At 50.1% G+C, this 17,854-nt stretch overlaps 1 protein-coding gene across 1 annotated transcript in view; it reads left to right on the forward strand.

The window, feature by feature from the left end:
* Positions 1–17,854, forward strand: part of ITPR1 (inositol 1,4,5-trisphosphate receptor type 1) — a 311,270-nt gene that overhangs the window by 231,721 nt on the left and 61,695 nt on the right. The window contains exons 45-47 of the mRNA XM_081276065.1: positions 7,383–7,563; positions 9,757–10,010; positions 16,671–16,871. Coding sequence (XP_081132191.1) covers positions 7,383–7,563; positions 9,757–10,010; positions 16,671–16,871 — 636 coding nt within the window. The remainder of the gene's footprint in view (positions 1–7,382; positions 7,564–9,756; positions 10,011–16,670; positions 16,872–17,854) is intronic.

Below are 17,854 nucleotides of genomic sequence, written 5' to 3' on the forward strand. Positions count from 1 at the left end.
TCCATTGGGTGAAGGAGGGCCTCGCTTCAGGACCATGACGTTGAAATGCCAAAGCCTTTCCAATGCACGCTTGGATCAACTGCTCACCTCCTCCCTTTCCACTTTGAAGTCCATTTTATTTCTGGACTCGTCAAAGCTGGAGGCATCCTCAGAGAGGTTGTTGGTAAAGCGAGAGCTCCAGATGTTCACTGGTCAAAGCCCATCAAACCTTGGAAAACTTGACTTCTGAAGTGTACAATAATTTTTTCCTAGGGAACATTCAATTCTGAATGACCGTTTTATTCATTATCAGACCCTGAAGTCCACAGTTGTTGCAAATACCAGGGGAAAGTTCACCTTGAAAGACTGGGGACTATCTAAGAGGAAGATCTTAAATTCTGTTCTTGGGTGAGAATGTTGAGAAATGGAAGCAAAAAAATGTTTGCCTGTCCATCTACGGAAGTCTGGATGGTCTCTGTAACTAGAGAAATTCCAGCCAGATTTCTCTGTGAACTTCCTATATTGCGAAAGCTGCCGTGAATTGCTGTTCCTTGTGTTTCACTGTCAATTTGGAGGCCATCTTGACCTACCAGGCCCAGCTGGAATTATTTATCAATGGATGTTGTTTAGTATCAGATTTTGGTCTTCCCATCATACTAGCTCATTCATAGATCCATCTTCCCCCCACCGCCCCCAGCCTTTCCTTTGAACAGGGTATTATTGTTAGGTAACAATATTATACTTACTGTTCATAACCTCAACCTTGATGGACCCTCAGCTTCAGACAAGGAAAGTGGTCTGACCTTCATTTTTTTTTTTTTTTTCAGATAAGGAGCCTCCAAGGCACAAATGAGAACAAGTAAATTTCCCTAGATCAGAATCTTGGCCAGTGGGGAATCTTGAAATGTAGGTTTGCTCACCTCCGGTTCTCCATGTGCTCTGGGCCTGACCAGCTGTTTTATTACTTAGTTTGTGATTCCTGATCTTTAAGTTTTGGATATTTTCCTTAGTTTCTAAGACTCATGACAGCAGTCATGGTGTGACAATGGCTTTTTTAACAATTCATTGCCCCCAACTCGGCAAACCTTCAAATAGCAGACGGGTTGTTGGGAGTCCCTATGAACAGATGTGTCATCTGTCCTGGGTGAGTCGCATTGGCATGAGAACCTGTCCCAGCAGTTGTTCCCTAAGAGAGCAGTGGGTGACTGTGCCTCTTGGAGGGACTTGGAGGGTGAGGATGAGGGGGATTATAAAACCCAAAAGGTGTTCACGGTATGACAGAGATGCGTGCTCAGCTGAGAACTATTGCACGAAGAAGGTGGTCGAGGGCCTGGGCTGAGGGTCAGGTGCATGACCCATTTTGTAGATGTAGAACTTGGCAAGTTCTGTAACTTCTGGGTGCCTTAGTTTCCTCATCTGTAGAGCAGAGATAATAAGGGCACTTACTCCTGGGATGTTGTTTGTGTGTGTCAAGCCCTCAGGCAGTGCCTGGCCAATTGGAGACATTCAGTTGCCATCACTGTAATTGGGTGACAGAGGGTCCCTGGGATGTGGTGCATTCTCAGTTCATCACAGGTGGAGAGCCAAGGCCTAACCCACATCTTGGTGGCCACTGACATCACTTGGTTCCAGCAGGGCAGGGACACATTGTTCCTCTTAAATCCCAGAGCTGGTGTGAAAAGAGACAAGCAAAGACTCTAGGGAAGAATTTCCATCAGCCCTTGGACACTTGGGTTCTGGCTCCCTGCCCAGCAGCCACATTTTCTGAATTCTTGGACTTAGCCTAAAGACTTAATTCATGTCCCAGCAGATAAGCACGCAAGGGCAGCGAGTGCCACGGGCTGTGCTGGCCAGGGTCAGGTCTTGGAAGGCAGTCAGATGGAAAAACTCATTCTCTGGATTCTCCCAAGGCCCAGAGCAAGTGCTTCCAGGAGGTGGACCAGCCGCAGGGAGAAACGCCTTCCTTTAGGGTAGGAACGAAGTCCCGTGGCCAGACTGGCTCCGGCTGCTGTCCCCAGGCCCTTCCTCTCCTGCCAGGTGACTTTCTGATCACTTCTATGTCTGCTTCCTGCCACTGCCCCACCCCCTAGCTGAGATGCCCACAGAGGGACTCCTGCCATCAGAGTGGCCTCTGCCTGGGCAGGTGTGGGCAGGCTGCCTGGTCTGCCAGGGAGCACCATGGTCCTTAGAGCTCAAAGCTGGTCTTTCCCCCGAGGTTCCTTCTTTTTGATGCAGAGGATGTTGCCCGTTGTTGGTTTATGTTCCAGGGTCTGTGTCCAGTCTCTTAGCTCCTGTTAGTTTCCTCCCCAGGATCCCTTACCCGATTAGTTTACTTCAAGCTGTGACCTCCTTGTGCCAAAGAAAGGCGGTGTCCACCCCACCCCCTATCCACTGCCTTCCTGCCGTCTATAGAGTGCTAGGCCCTAATCCCAGGGGCCTTCTTGCCTGAAAGCAGGCTTCATTTCTTTGCAAAGGACTTGGGCATCGGTAGTGGGGATCTGCTAGGCTAATTAACCAATATCTTATTATTTCAAGACTTGATATGAAGAGCTAGTTGATTATCCTTTTAATCTAAGACCTCTGTTCCTTGGTCTCTATCCAGCTCAGTCAGCCCAAGGAGGGACACCTGAGTGCTGGTGACAGTTACCAGAGGGCAGGAAGGTCAGCGCAGGCTGTTTGAACTACCCCCATCCAGGCAGGTCGAGAGGGTGGCTTGGGAAGCTGAGGAGTTGATCTCTCTGCAGCCTCAGCAAGGCCCTTTTCCTGCCTGAGTCTCAGTTTCCTCATCTTGAAAAGTGGAAGGATGGTCTCCAGTGGTGGTTTGCAGAGCGGAGTCCAGAGTTAGTTCCCATGGCGTGACGGAGGATCCTCCTTCTGTTTCAAGGGAGTCACTCTGCCTTGTCTCTCTCCTGCCCAGCTGGCGTCTTCATAGAGGATGTATCTGGGAAGGGGAGCGAGGAGTTTCCCTGCTGGGAAAACAATTTGGAAACTGCTGGAGCAGAGGGCTTCCGGCTGCCACATTCCGTGATGTGCATTCGCCTGCTCTTTTGTTTTATTTTGAAGCTCGGCTGACCGCAGCCATGCCTGCTTCCTCTCCCACAGCTGCTGTGGAGATGCCCTGGGCCACTGGTCACTTCCTCGCCCTGCCCCTGACCCCACTTCCTTCCCCTGAGCATGTCCTGGGCAGGCCTGCTGTCCATGGTGTCTGGCCTTGGCGCTGAGCATCTGCCCCGCACCAGCTCCACTTCCTCTGCTTTCCTAACCTTCTGCTCCTGTCTGGCGTGGGCCAGGCGGCTCATGTGGGTTGAGAATGCAGACAGGAGGTGGAGAGTATGTCGGGCCACGCCATAAGCCACCGGCCTCTCCTGACCCCGGCGCTCTGCTCTGCACTCTGACGGGTTTATGAATGATGCTATCTGGCCTGGCAATCTCCTCGGGCTCAGATAAGGCAGCACCTATTAGAAGGGCTTTGGAATAAAATGTGATTTGGAGATAAACGGCAGGGCGAGGGCGGTGCATGCTGTTCCCCTGGGGGTCAGGGGGTCTCTGAAGGCGGCTCCTTGTCTGCACATCTTTTTGTAGTTCCCTAGCTTTCCAGAAGCAAAGCAAAGTATCTCTTCCCTCTCTTTTTATTGTGATATGGATTACGATTAATAGCCAGCTCAGGGTAGAGCTCAGTTACAGTTGACAGCTGTTTTATGCCTGTTGTGTCATTGGCTATGGCTGCAGCAATAGATGACCACAAATGTAGTGGCTTTGAGTTCCTGATTTTTTTGTTTTGCAAGTTGGACTCACTAGACTGAAACCAGAGTGCTGCAGGGCTGTCCTCATTTTTGGAGGTGCCTGCAGCTCTGGAGGCCACCCACAGTCCTTGGCTTATGGCCTCTTCTCCCTGTTTGCAATTCAGCAGCAGAGAGTTGGGTCCTTATGATGTGTCTGTCCCTCTTCCACTCTGAAGGACCCTGATGATGACGTTGGGCCCCCTGAGTAATCCGGGATCCGCTCCTCGTGGTGAGGTTGGTGAGCAGCCTTTGTGCCCTCTGCTGGGCCAAGCCACTGTGCCCTGTGAGGTGACTCATTTGCAGATTCCAGGGAAGAGCATGTGGATGCCTTAGAGGGGACATTATTCTGGTGGTTATCTGTGTAACCTTCACTCTCATCCAGATGATTTGTTCTGGAAGTTTCCATTGCTGCCTTTGTAGTCCCTTCCCATGCATGCCCCTTGAGGCAACCACAGTTTTGATTTATTTCTATCTCCCCACCTTGCCTGCTCCAGGCCGTATTTATGCTGAAGGGCTGCCCCACCCCTGCCTGGTGGGATGGAGGGAAAGATTTGGAGAGGTAAAACCTCCTTGTGACTATAAGCTCTTGTTTTGGGGAAGGGGAGATGAGTTGAAATAGGTTCAATAGGAAGAAAAGTGGGCATTTGGCCAGGCAGATCAAAGCTGGGATTCCACGTACCCACCCGCTCTGGTCTTAGGTCCCACCTAGCATGCGAGTCCTGAGCAGAGTACTCCCTCTCCCTGTCCTAAGTCCTGCAAACAGACACCTACAGAACAGGTTTGAACAGGTCCAGGAACCATGTGGAGGGCCCTGTTCTCCTGCTCACTCCTGCTGACCTCCCCTTGAAGTGCTGATTGCATTTCTCCAGTGGCATAACTGATAGGCCTCTTGGTTCTGCCTGACCGTGGCCAGGGATTCGAGCCAAACCTGAGACTCCCCTGAATCGACTCTCTGCCCATCCCCACCCTCTTCTAATTTTGCTTTTCTAATCTTCTTCGTGTCTTCTAGAGCCTATTATCCATTGGATTGTTTTGTTGAGCACCTTCTGTTGGTAAAGCTGTTTCCAGTCCTTAAGGGATTACTGAGGACTGGTATAAATAATACAGAATAAACATACTGTCCATTGCAGAAACATATATAGAAGCACAAAATCCTCCGTCCCCTGCCCTTCTCCCATTTCAGAGGCGCTTCCCTTACCCTGAAGGTGTCAGCTGACGTGGGCTGGCTGGGCTGGCTGGATGCTAAGCAGCATGGTTTGCAGCCGGGTTGAGCGGTTGTAGATGACAGGTGGCTGGCTTCATTTGTCATATTTAGTTTCTTACTGAAAGTGCTTTTGTTTTCTTGAATGACCAGCTCGTCCCCACCCGCTTGTCAAGCAGCCTCCATGCTGGAGAGGTGACTGGTGTGTCCTAAGGGGGCAGCCCTCTGGTGGCCCACCGCATTAGTGAGCAGCCTCCTGTGACCCTGGGTGTGGGAAGATGGGTCTTAGTGCAGAAGTTGGGTCCCTGAGATTAGGCAGCTGGAGGTTGCTTTCTCTGCCCTCATGTACATCATCCTGTGTCTGTGGGTGTGTTGGCTCTAAAAGAGATGAAGGGTTGAAACTTGGTTCCTGGTATTTGAGCAATTTCCCAGAATTAATTTATTTGGTGGCACTTATTTGTGTCATGTCCACTCCGTATACAGATCTGAGCAGGGGGATCCACTTAGGAGGAGCCACCACGTTCTGGGTTATTAGAGTCACTATTTCATGAGACATTTAAGGAGTGCTGCGTGTGCCAGGCCCCTTCAGGGTGCTCTGGAGGCAGCTGTCAATCACAGGTAAAGCACCTGCCTTCCCAGAGCTTCTGCTCTGTGTGAGACAGATGTGAGCAGGTGAACGATAAATATAGCAGCCGTGCGACTCAACAGTGTTCTGCAGTGAAGAGAATAGAGCACAGCAGTTGGCCTGGGAGCATTAGAGATGGCTTCACTGAGAAAGTGACGTTTGTGGTGAGACCAGAAGATGAGGACCCAGGGAGAGCAAGACACTAGGGCAGTGGCATCACGTGTCTGCCACAGGACCGTTCACTAGCACATTCTTGGGTCACTTTCATGGGGACAGAAGGCTGTGTTATAACGTGGTCAGTGGTCCTTAGGTTTCTCACCAGGCTTCTGGCTTTATGGTTTTCTTTTTGCACTCACTGTTTTCTCTCTTGTGTCTGACACCGTGCCCCGATCATGATGCCTACCCCGTGATGGTGGGTGGAAGGAACAGTAGGAAACTTAGCAGGAAATAAGGCAGTAAAGGACAGTGGAGGACACTCGTTCAAGACTTCTGCTTGGTTCAAGGCTAAGCAGCTGCAGACATGGAGCCTGGGGGAGCACTCGGGAGTGATTGGCAGGCAGGGGGACCAGAGAACACAGGTAGGAAGTTGGTCCTGTATAAGAAGCATCAGAGTCAAGACCGGGGAGGGGAGAAGCAGGGACCTGATGGAGAAGTGCTCACGGGACAGATGTCAGTCAATGTGGCCTGAGGGTCAGAGGGCCAGAGTGGCTGCGGTTGTGTGGTGGCAGACGAAGGTGTGGTAGTCAGGTGGTGACTGAATCAGCCCTTGGCAGGTGGATACAGGCTACAGTGGGGGAGCCTGGCGGGATCGAGGGGCTGGTAAGGCTTGAGTTTTTTCCAGGATTGGAAGCTAAAGACCACCATGCAGGGGAGCTCCATCTTTCCAAACGGAAAGATGCAAAACTGGCAGGAAGATCGACCTGGAGAAGCAAATACATTGTTTGGAGCTTTGTTTTATTCCGCTGGAAATGACCGTATTGTATTTTTATGTAAATAACTCACAACAGTGTGGAACTTGCAAGGGGGTGAAAAGAGAATACTCATAAATGAAGTTGAAATACCATATTGTGTTTTCATATCAACAGTGTATACTATTGCTTGCAGTGGGTCCAAAAGCAAATGTGTCTCCAAGAGGCGGGCTACCTGTGCATTTGGAGCTTCTTCCTCTAACCACTCTTCCCTGCCCTTCGACACTTACTGGAAAATCCACCGTTTCCATGAAGGTTTTGAGATGGCTGCAGCCCAACGTCGGCCCCTCCAGCTCTAAGCATCTACGCTCACAGGCCTTCCCCGGGTGCTTTTGACTCGGTCTGACTTAAGAATGTGTCATCCTTACCTGTTACGAAGGCCTGTGGGGCAGGTGGCCCATCTGAGTCATCCGTGCATTGTTCACAGGGCTCTGTGCCGGGGAGGAGCCCAGGGGAACTCCTCGAGCAAATGATGGCCCTGCATTTGTCTCCAAAACCATTTTCCGTCTTCATTGTTAACAGCCTTGTTTTGTGTGCTTGCAGTAGAGGAACGGCTCTCAGCAGGCTGCAGGCTGCCCACACCCCCCCCCACGGGCTTCCAAAGCCCATGTGCCTCCTCCACCCTCCACCACCACAGGTTTAGAACTCTGTTGACGATCTCTGATGCTCGATCCAGGGAGCGAGAGTCGGGCCACCATGTTTAACCTTGGGCCGACCCTGGGTCCTCTGCAAGGCTTGGGGCTGGCTCTGGTCTCGAGTCAGTGCGGCGGCCAGTGGGGCTTACGGGGGCCTGTTAGTGTTGAAACTCTGTGTGTTTGCCCCTCCAGCACTCCTTTTTCTGCCGGTTGACAGAAGATAAGAAGTCGGAGAGATTCTTCAAGGTCTTTTATGACCGAATGAAGATGGCCCAGCAGGAAATCAAGGCAACTGTGACTGTGAACACCAGTGACTTGGGAAACAAAAAGAAAGATGACGAGGCGGACAGGGAGGCCCCGTCCCGGAAAAAAGGTAATGCTCCCCATCTTCCATCCGCTGGCCTGGGAAAGGGAGAGGAGGCTTGGTTTCCTTTAAGTTTTTTCCATCATTTTTAGACTCTAGGATGCATCACGACCCGAATTCTCCGAAGAAAACAACTGCTCTGGTTTTGAAGTAATTCTCCCTACGTGACATGAGCTGAAGTCCTGTTGCATAGGAGAGTCTTCTTGTTTAATAAATTTGTGGACATTCTTTTTGGTCAAGCTGAGGATTTTATCGGTAGAGAATCTGTGGATATTCTTTTCCTGTCATTTCCATGTAGTCTTAGAGTAATGCATACTCTAAAACTGGTGTCTTAGGGAACTGGACACAGTGGTGCACACCTGAAATTCCAGTGACTCCAGAGGCTGAAGCAGGAGGATCACAAGTTTGAGGCTAGCCTCAGCAACTTAGTGAGACTCTTAGCAATTTAGCAAGGCCCTGTCCCAAAATTTTAAAAAGATGTGGGTGGGGAGGGGGTGCTGGGAATGTGGCTCAGAGTTCAATCCCCAGTGCCACACAAACAAACAAGTAAACAAAGCTACCAGTGTCTGTCCTTGGTCAGGTGATCTCTCCTTATTTTCTAAAGGACAGAGCTTTTTGTCTGTAATCTCCCAGTAGTGCTACAGGGAGTGGAAGACCCACAGTTTTGGGAGTCAGACAACCTTGAATAAATTAACCATTGTGAGTCTTGCTTTTCAAGTTTAGAGCTAGATTTCTCAACCACAGCACTGTTGACCTTTGGAAGCTTCTTTGTTTTAGGGGCTGTCTTGTGCATTATAAGGTATTTATTTATTTATTTAAAATTCTTTTCTCAGTGTATTGGGGCTTCAACCCAAGAATGCTTTACCACTGAGCTACATCCCCAGCCTTTTTTAATTTTTTTCAGACAGGGTCTTGCTAAATTGTTGAGGTTGGCCTTAAACTTGTGGTCCTCCTTCCTTAGCCTCCCCAGTTTCTGGGATTATGGGCATATGCCTCCATGCCCAGCTATATAAGGTATTTATTAGCATATGTGACCTTTGCTCATTAGATACCAGTAGCACATCCCCACCCTCAGCCAAATGTGTCTCCAGATACAATGTCGTTATTCACTGAGTGGGACTGGGGAAGGCATCTCCCTTGATTGAGAACAGCTAGTCTAGAATGGGGATAAATGGAAGAAACATGAAGGATGCCTAAGGACTGAAATGAATTAGTCATATGTTATCCAGCTTTCTGTCACTATAACAAATACCTTAGATAATCAGGTTGTAAAGATAAAAGGTTAACTTGGAAGTTTCGGTCCGTAACCAATTGGCCTCTTTGTTTTTGGTCCAGTCCTAAGGCAGCATGTCAGACAGGAGCATGTGACAGAGCAGAAGCACCTACCTCATGGCCAAGAAGCAGAAAAACAGAAAAGACCAAGGCCCTCAAGTCCCCCTCTAGGACATCCCCCCAGTGAATCTAAGATGTCCCAAGAGGCCATGCTTCTTACAGGTTCCATCACCTTCCAATGGCACATTGGGATGGGGATCCAGCCTTTAACCCACTGGGGAACTTTGCAGACCCAAAGCATAGCAGAGCCCTTCTTCCTGTTCAGTTCATCTAAAGCTCAAGCCAACCTTGCAAACTAGGTAGAACGCTGTCTCCATTTTACCAATGAGGAAGCAGAGGCGCAGACCTGGTCCTTGACTTGTTAGGGACATGCAGCTGGAAGGTGTGGAGCTGGCATCTGAGCCCAGGTGATCTGACTGCGGTCTGTGCTCCTAACGACGATGCCACAGTTAGCTCAGGTATCCTGAGGACTGGGTCGGACAAGCCACACAAAGGACCACCAGTGTTAGGTGACCGCTTGGTGTCATGGTGAGCCTCTCCCAGCTGCCTGAGATAGAGTTCACTGGTGCTCACCAGGGTGCAAAGGAGGACCCGAGACCCAGAGCCTTGGTCGTGGGGTCCACAGAGCTGTACCAAGCTCTTCTCTAGACATGGGCCTAGCCTAGACGGGACACGGGGACCAGGAGCAGCTGGCCAGGGTCCACTCCACCCTCATCCTGCCTAAGGACTGAAAGGAGACTGTGGCTTCCCAGGATGTTGTGCCAGCCTCACGGGTCTCCAGTGGAGACCCAGGTTTCTGAGGTCCCTTTGGAAAGGAGAATGGCGCTCCTGAGGATGTCCAGTACTGACCATCTCACGCTTGCCTTCCAGCCAAAGAGCCTATGACGCAGATAACAGAAGAGGTCCGGGATCAGCTCCTGGAGGCCTCTGCTGCCACCAGGAAAGCCTTCACCACCTTCCGGAGGGAGGCTGACCCTGACGACCACTACCAGTCCGGGGAGGGCACCCAGACCACCACCGACAAGACCAAGGACGAGCTGGAGATGAGCGCGGTCATTACCATCATGCAGCCCATCCTGCGCTTCCTGCAGCTGCTCTGCGAAAACCACAACCGAGACCTGCAGGTGAGGGCCCGGGCAGGTGAGGGACATCAGCCACCTTCCTCCCACACTTCAGCACCTCTCCTGCGGACAGCTGGCTTGAGCTGCAGCGTGGATGGCTGACTTTGGAATCTCCAGGCCTCGGTCCCCATCCAGGGGAGGTGCCTGTGAGTGAGGGGATCTTGTAGCCTGTTGCCGTGCAGCATCTAGAGTCTCAAGTAAAAATCAAAGATGTTAGCCTTACAAAATCAGGTGCATAGAAAGTTCTCATGAACTCAGTCGTATGCTGCACAACGTTACCTCGGTCAGTGGCAGACCACACCTGCAATGGTAGGTGCCATCTGCCCCAGGAGGGTAGTAGACTGTGCCATCTGGGTTTACGTGAGTATATTCTGTGACACTGGCACCAAGAGGTTGCCTAACATCTTGTTTCTCAGCACTTATCCCCATCCTCAAGCAAAGCATGGCTGCCAGTTGAATGGAGTAGTTGCCTTCCAGAGTTTCCACAGATAGTCAGGAATCGTTACTCATACTCTTGGAAATCCTTTGTTCATTTCTTGTTTGGGGATGATAACCATAGCCAAGGTTTATTGGGTCTTCTGAGTGCCCTGGGTGCCATGTGTGGCTTTGGGTAACTGCATTCGTTGTTGTACTTCAGAGATGAGAAAATTGAAGTGCAGGGGACGTGGGAAGGAGGGCAGGACAGGGCCTTGGACCCAGGTGTCCCAAGGCCGGAGCTGCTGACCACACGCTGCATCAGAGGCTCGCTAACTCCCTTGCAGAGTTTCCCAGCCAGAGTGCCCCAGCTGGGTTCCAGAGACTGGCCTCTTTCTTCCAAATGGGCCCAGGTATGTGGAGGCCCAGTCCCGCCTAGGAGAGCATCCTGGAGCCCTGGGCCCATGGCCACTGCCTGGGTTGGCTGCCAACTCTTGAGCCCAAGGACACCACCTGCGTCTGCCCGAATAGAGGGAGGATGAATAAGGAAAAGGTGTTGGACAGCTCCTCCCACGTGGAATGCTTCCCCCCAGGATCACAGTCAGCACTGGGAGTTTCTGAGCTTAGAATAAAAAAGGGGAAAAAAACAGTAGGAGGCTGAAATGACACTAGTCACATCTGGCAAGGGCAAGGTGTCACCTATAAGTACTGCCATTGCTAGCTTTCCCACAGGTGACACAATGGCCTGTCACACATTGACTGTGGCAGACCATTTGGTGTTGCCACTGTGAGTTGCTGCCACCCAATCTCTGGGGATCAGCCAGATAGGAAGGACTTGTTACGGAGGAAGGCAGAGGAGTGAAGGAAGAGCCAGAATTTGGAAAAAGCATCTCAGATCTGAGGTCATTGTCTGGCCAAGTCTGACCCATGACTTAAAAGGAAGAGATTGCCCATAGACTCTGCAGGTGGCCACGCTGAACCAGCAGGGCCAGGGGGTATGAGTGGCTGAGGCAGAGGCCCTCCAGACGGGGCCGGGGTCTTTCTCCTGCCGCTGGTTGATGTCAGCCATTGACCTTCGTGCGCTCTGTCAACCCCTGCGTGTGGGATCCTGCCTGTCAGTTTTCTAGCCCCTCTGCAAGCTCCCTTCCTGTGGCCAAGAGCACTTTAGTTCCAGACCCGTGGCTCAGTCAAGTGGAGCAAGACGCTCCTGCCCTGACGCCCAGGTGTGACTGTGGCCTTGTTAGCTGGTCCCACTGTCTGAAAGGTGACTGTGCCCAGATGTCATCTGCCCCTCTGTCTTATAAGGGACCCCGTTAATTCTGAAGGAGGCCTGTAAAGGTGGAGTTAGTGCCCTGGGGAGCCAGGGTGGCTGGGTGTGGCATCTTTGTGGGTAAAGGGCCCACCCTGCTTCTGGGGCCATTTCTAGACTAAGCATAGTGACAGTTCCCTGTGCTGCTCCTCTGTGTGACATCACCAGTGGGCACCAGTAGGGAAACAGGGATGGGATAATTGTGCCAGTGAACAGTTATGGGGCACCTGGTGACGGGACCTCGTCACAGTGCTGAGTGTCTGGTCGGGAGCCCGTGGGCCCACCAGAGATGGCAGCCAGTGCTGGGTGTTGCATGAGTTCATCGTAGGGCATTTACCAGGTCAGAGGAAGGGAGCCGCCCCGTGTGTGTGGCCCCGGAGGGCTTCTTGGGGGTGCTGATATGGGAGTTCTGCGCTCACCACGCCCAGGGCTGCTCAGGTGGACCCTCCTGCCACCCAGGGCAGAGCCTCGAGCCTCCCCAGTATGGTCCTGGGTGGTGCCCCTGCCCTGCTCTCCGCCTCCCAAGCTCTCCCTCGCCAGCACACCCACCCTCCTCCGCAGTGGGAGTAGAGTGAGGCCTAAAATTCATTATTTCTTATTTGGAAGTCTTCAGAATTGTAGTTTCATACTCTAGCTCTTCCCACAACTGTCCTTCAGACTAGCGCCCTGGGAAGCCCACAGGCAGAAGCTCCTCCTAATGAAGTCTTTCCAGAACTTGATTCTCCTGTCTGCAGCTCTGTGGGATACGGTGCTGTGGGGAGGGGTTAAAAGATATTTTCATATATTGGGGGAAAAAAAGACCTGGTAATTTAATTTCAAGGTATATAAAGATGATACAATTTGGTGCTTTCAAATTCCTTTTTTTTTTTTTAAGCCATAGAATCCTTTGTTTGAAGAACATTTATGCAGAAATGCACTGAGCAGATGAGAGTAAAGCTGCTCTGTTCAGAGTGGAAACCAGAGAGTGCTAGAGGCCCTCCTCCATCTGTAAGAGCCCTGGAAGGTGGGGGCATTCTAGGGACCTCTCCCAAGGTTCCACAGGCCCAGTGAGAAAGCCAGTGAATGGGACCCATGGGTCACAAGGATGTAGGTCAAAACTCCCACAAAGTCAGGCTGGGTGTGGTGGCACACACCCGTAAACCCAGCTACTGGAGAGACTGAGGCAGGAGGATGACAAGGACCAAGGATGTGGCTCAGTGGGAGAGTGCCCGGGTTCATTTCCCAGGGCCACCAAACAAACAAAAACACCTTCCACAAAATCCTTCAGGTGGTGAACTTGCCCCAGTGAAATCAGATTTTCAGGAGTCCAGTTCCCCTGTGACGGTTTTCTGTGGGGATCCACTCTTGTGACTGACACCTGTTTCTAGCATTCCGTCCGGGCAGTGGGTCCCAAGGAAGCGGAATTGTCTCTGGAGGGGTTTCTGGCTCCCTGGTTTGAGAAGCGCAGATTGACTAGAGAGAAGGAAAGGGCCTCCTGAAGCAGCAGCCCCCGGGCTCCTGCCCAGAGCCTCTTGTCCTGTGTACAACCTTAACTTTGCTGTTGGTAAATGTGCAGTAGAGAGGCCGCCGCGGAGTTTGTGCCAAGTGGCAGTTGCTGCTCTAAGGAAAGCAGGTCCAGATCTCTGGGTAGACTTAAGCCTGGGCTTGGGGCCTTCGCTTCTTTCCCTGCCCTTCCCTGCTTACTCTGTCTCGGCCTGGCCTGGCTGATGGGAAGACTTCTCCAGTGCAGCAGGTGGCTGGTGCTGGCAGCACGTGGGAGCAGCCCCTGGGTACGCTGACAGCATCCCTCTGTGTTTGTAGAGGACAAGAGGACAGGGGTCTGAATTAGGGCATGGGAGGTTCCAGCAAGTCGCCTCAGAAACCCTGGGAAATGGGACAGACTTTGGAGAAAGGGCAGCTAGCTGGCCTCCATGGGGAGCTGGAAACGTGGGTACAGTATTAGCAGGCGGCTTCCCCAGGGCCCTTTTCTTCCTCTGTCCCATGGAATGCAGAGATTCAGCCAGCATTTGTAAAGTGCCCAGGAGGCACCAGCCCCCCTGCCAGCTGCCTGGGGACTTGGTGCTGTCAATATGGTTCTGGGGAGAGCCGTCTAGAGCTGTGTTACAGAGGTGGGGCTGCAGCATCTGGGGGCTGGCCACATCCTAGAGGAGGTGGAGGCAGGGTGGAGGCAGGGGGATGGCGCAGTTGGAGCCCCAGAAGCAAAAGAACAGAGTGCTTGATGAGCAGCAAGCTCAATGCAGAGGGGGTGTGGTGGGAACCCTGCTGTCACCAAGCAGAGAGGGTGTGGTCATTCAGGTGGCCCCACTGAGCAGAGCAGGGTGTGGTGGGAACAGTGACTGGAATATGGAGGAGCTGCTGAGGAGGAGGGCCCTCTCCACCCAGCGCTCCTCCACCAGACCTGGCCAGGGGCTCCTCCAGGCCCTGAGGCAACAGCACCCTCCCAGAGGAGTGGGTAAAATGGGTCTGAAACCCTCCTCTGGCTGCCTGTAGTCCTGAGAAAAACAATCCTTGACTTCAGGAATAGTGAATATATCCTCTTTATAAAGGTTCAAACAAAAATACACGTTTAGTTTTTTTTTTTATTTCTTACATACATGACAATAGTGGAATGCATTACAATCATAAAAAAATAAAAAGTGCATAGAAGGAATAAAAAAAATAGTTTTAGTTCAGACTTCTCTTTCTTCTATCCAAGAAGCATCATCTCAGTCTTTTTTCTTTATATTTAAAAGGAAACATTTAATACAAATGTGTTTGTGTCACCAATTAACCTATTTGCCAATTTCTTTTTAACCTAACACTGTGCCCTAGATCTTTCCTTATGACACACATTGATCAACTTGGTCTTTCTAGTTTACAACCATGAACGATATGGGTAGTGTCTTTTATTTATTTACTTATTTATTTTAAGTCATTGATGGACCTCTATTTAATTTATTTATTTGTATGAGATGCTGAGAATTGAATCCAGGGCTTCATACAAGCCAAGCAAGCTCTCTACCACTGAGCCACAACCCCAGCCCCTGACTTTTATTTTTAACTACACCTCAATTGGTAGGCATTGAGGTTTTTGTTTGTTTGTTTGTTTTGTTTTGTTTTTTATAGCAGGAATTGAACTCGGGGGCCACATCCCCAGTGTCTTTTGAAAATTATGATTTTTCATTTTGAGACAGGGTCTCACTAAGTCGCTGAGGCTGGCTTTGAATTTGTGATCCTCCTGCCTCAGCCTCCCAAGCTGTGGGGAGTAGAGGCGTGTGCCACCACACCCGGCTCCTTAAGGTTACTTATAGTTCTTCACCATTATCAACAGTGCTGTGGTGAGCACCCCATGCACATACTTTGTTAGTAAAAATGAGTATTTCACAAACGTGGAATTACCAAGTCAGAGGTTATGTTCATGTCATCTTGTGATTTTATCTTTTTCTGTTTTTCATTTTCTGCAGTAAATAAGGTGTCACTTTTATAACCGTGAGATGAAGAATATCACCTTATTATTTCCCCGTGCTTTAAGAATGGGAATGGCCCATAAACCAACCTGTAACATCTAATACCATGGGGAACTGTCCCCACTGCTAGGCTCTGCGTGTTCAGCACCCAGGCTGCACCATCATCTCTTTTTTTCTTTTCTTAGTGCATTACAGATATATATAAGAGTTGGGTTCATTTTGAAAAAAAAAAAAAAATACGTGCAGGGTATTTGATATACTCCTTTTCATTCCCAAGTCCCCCACCTTTCCTTCTCTCTCCTCCCTCCCTTGATATTCTCCTTCCTCTCCCTCTTGGTCTTCCTTTGACTCCTTTATCTAAATTTATTTTCATTGGCTCTTGGTAGTGATACAGATGCACAAAGGTGGAATTCACTGTGGTAGACTTACACACACACACACACAGCATCATTTTCCTACCTTCATTCTGCTTTTCCCACCTTTCTTCCCTTCCCCCCAATTTCCTTCTTCTGCTTCTCTTATCTTCCCTGTCTTAATGATATCTTTACACACACACACACACACACGCACGCACGCACACTTTTTTCCCTTATTTCTCCCTGGCTTCCACATATGATAGAAAACATTCAGCCCTTGACATTCTGAATCTGGCTTATTTCACTTAACATGATGTTCTACATTGCCATCCCTTTTTTCTTTTTATTTTCCAAATGCCATAATTTCATTCTTCTCTATGGCTGACTAAAACTCCATTGTGTATTGTGTACATACACCACATTGTCTTGACCCATGCATCTGTTGATGGGCATCTGGGCTGGTTCTAGCTTGGCTGGTGGGAATCGTGCTCCTGTAAGCCCTCACGCACATGTTGTGTCACCGTGGTCTGTTGATTTTACTACTTTTAGGTATAGAGGGAGGAGTGGGATAGCTGGGTCATGTGGTAGTTCCATTCCTGGTTTTTTGAGGAGTCTCCGTATGGCTTTCCAGGGTGGTTGTACTAATTCGCAGTCCCACCAACAATGTACACGTGTACCTTTTCCCCCACTTTCTCACCAATGCTTATTATTGTTTGTGTTCTTGATGGTTGGAATTCTGACTAGAGGGAGATGAAATCCTAGTGTAGTTTTGAACCACCTTTAAAATGTCAGACATCACTGAGTGGGAGGTTGGTAGAGGGAGGGGTACAGAGGGGTAAGAATTAAATGGAGAAATGAGAACTCGAAAAGACTGGAAGAGTTGGAACTGGACTACAAGGAGAAGCCCTCCTCCACTGTATCCCAAGCAGAAACCCTGGAGAGCAAGCCACACCATTCGTGGCCATTGCCACTCATTAAGTCCATCATGGTTAGTGGACCATCATGGGAATCATACAGACTCTCTGTCCCATGCTGCATCTGTCTGCCTAATTGCTGACCAGTCCAGGGCACAACCTGTTAGAGATTGTAAGCATGGCAATGACCTTGACCCTCTTCTCTCCCCCACCTCCACCTGCAGAACTTCCTTCGTTGCCAAAATAACAAGACCAACTACAATTTGGTGTGTGAGACGCTGCAGTTTCTGGACTGTATTTGTGGGAGCACGACTGGTGGCCTTGGGCTCCTTGGACTGTACATCAACGAGAAGAATGTCGCGCTTATCAATCAAACCCTGGAAAGTCTGACTGAATACTGTCAGGGACCTTGCCATGAAAACCAGGTGATTCCATCTGCAATTGCTTTATCATTTTGGAAGTGTTGATGAGACTAGTTCAGGTCTCATGAAAATGGAAGGGAGGTCAGTGGAGGAGAGGAAATGGGAAATGCTGGGAAATGATGTTGGCCAAATTATATGGTTTTGTTTTGTGCATGTACAGATAGGTAACAACAAGTCTTGCCGTTAGATATGATTAAAACACACAGATAAAAATACAGGGGAAAAAAAGAGGCTGGTTCAGAAGTCACCTCACATCTGTCTGCTGCCCTAGGGAGTCAGTGGGACTGGAGGTGGAAAGACCGCTCCCCCCTTTGTCAGCCTTCAGAACTTCACCTAATGATAGACTCTGGAGGGCTTGACCTTGGCCTCTGGGGTTGGTTTGGTTTGGTTGGACATTCAACTCTAACTTGACTTTTTAGGGGTTGGTGATAAAGTGGAAGAGGGGGGCTACATTAGCACCAGAAAAATGGTGATTTATTGTAAATACCAGGAAAGATTAAAAAGAGGCTATTTGAAGGGGATGTGAACTTAGATAGAGACAAGGTCTCCACACAAAAAGCTTGAAAGCAACATGAGGACATTTCTAGTTGCCATGATAACGCTGTGGATATTGAGGCAAAGCAGATGGGTCTCTGGCCCCCTGGAGGTGTGCTGTGGAGTGGAGCCCGGAACTTCTCTTCCTGGTAGGGTTGTGACTTGTAGGTGGCATCTCGAAGAGGGGGTGAGTTTGAGCCTTGGTGCGGGACCGAGTGTGATTCACAGTTCCACTCTGGAGCTCCTTTCTGGCTGGGGTGGGCAGAGCAAGTCTTCAGGTGGCCGGGAAGGCGTGCAGTGCTGGTTACCTGGAGAGACAGGACCTTCACTCCAGGGAGAGTAGTTTTCCACAGACGTCTCATGGCCTGCATAAAACTTGGCCTCGGTCACCTGGGAATGTGAGACTAGTGTTTTGCTAGGTCTGCTTTCCCCTCCTCGTGTCCTGATGGAGC

The sequence above is a fragment of the Spermophilus citellus genome, assembly GCF_964194105.1.
Source record: "Spermophilus citellus genome assembly, chromosome: 19".
Taxonomy (NCBI): Eukaryota; Metazoa; Chordata; class Mammalia; order Rodentia; family Sciuridae; genus Spermophilus; species Spermophilus citellus.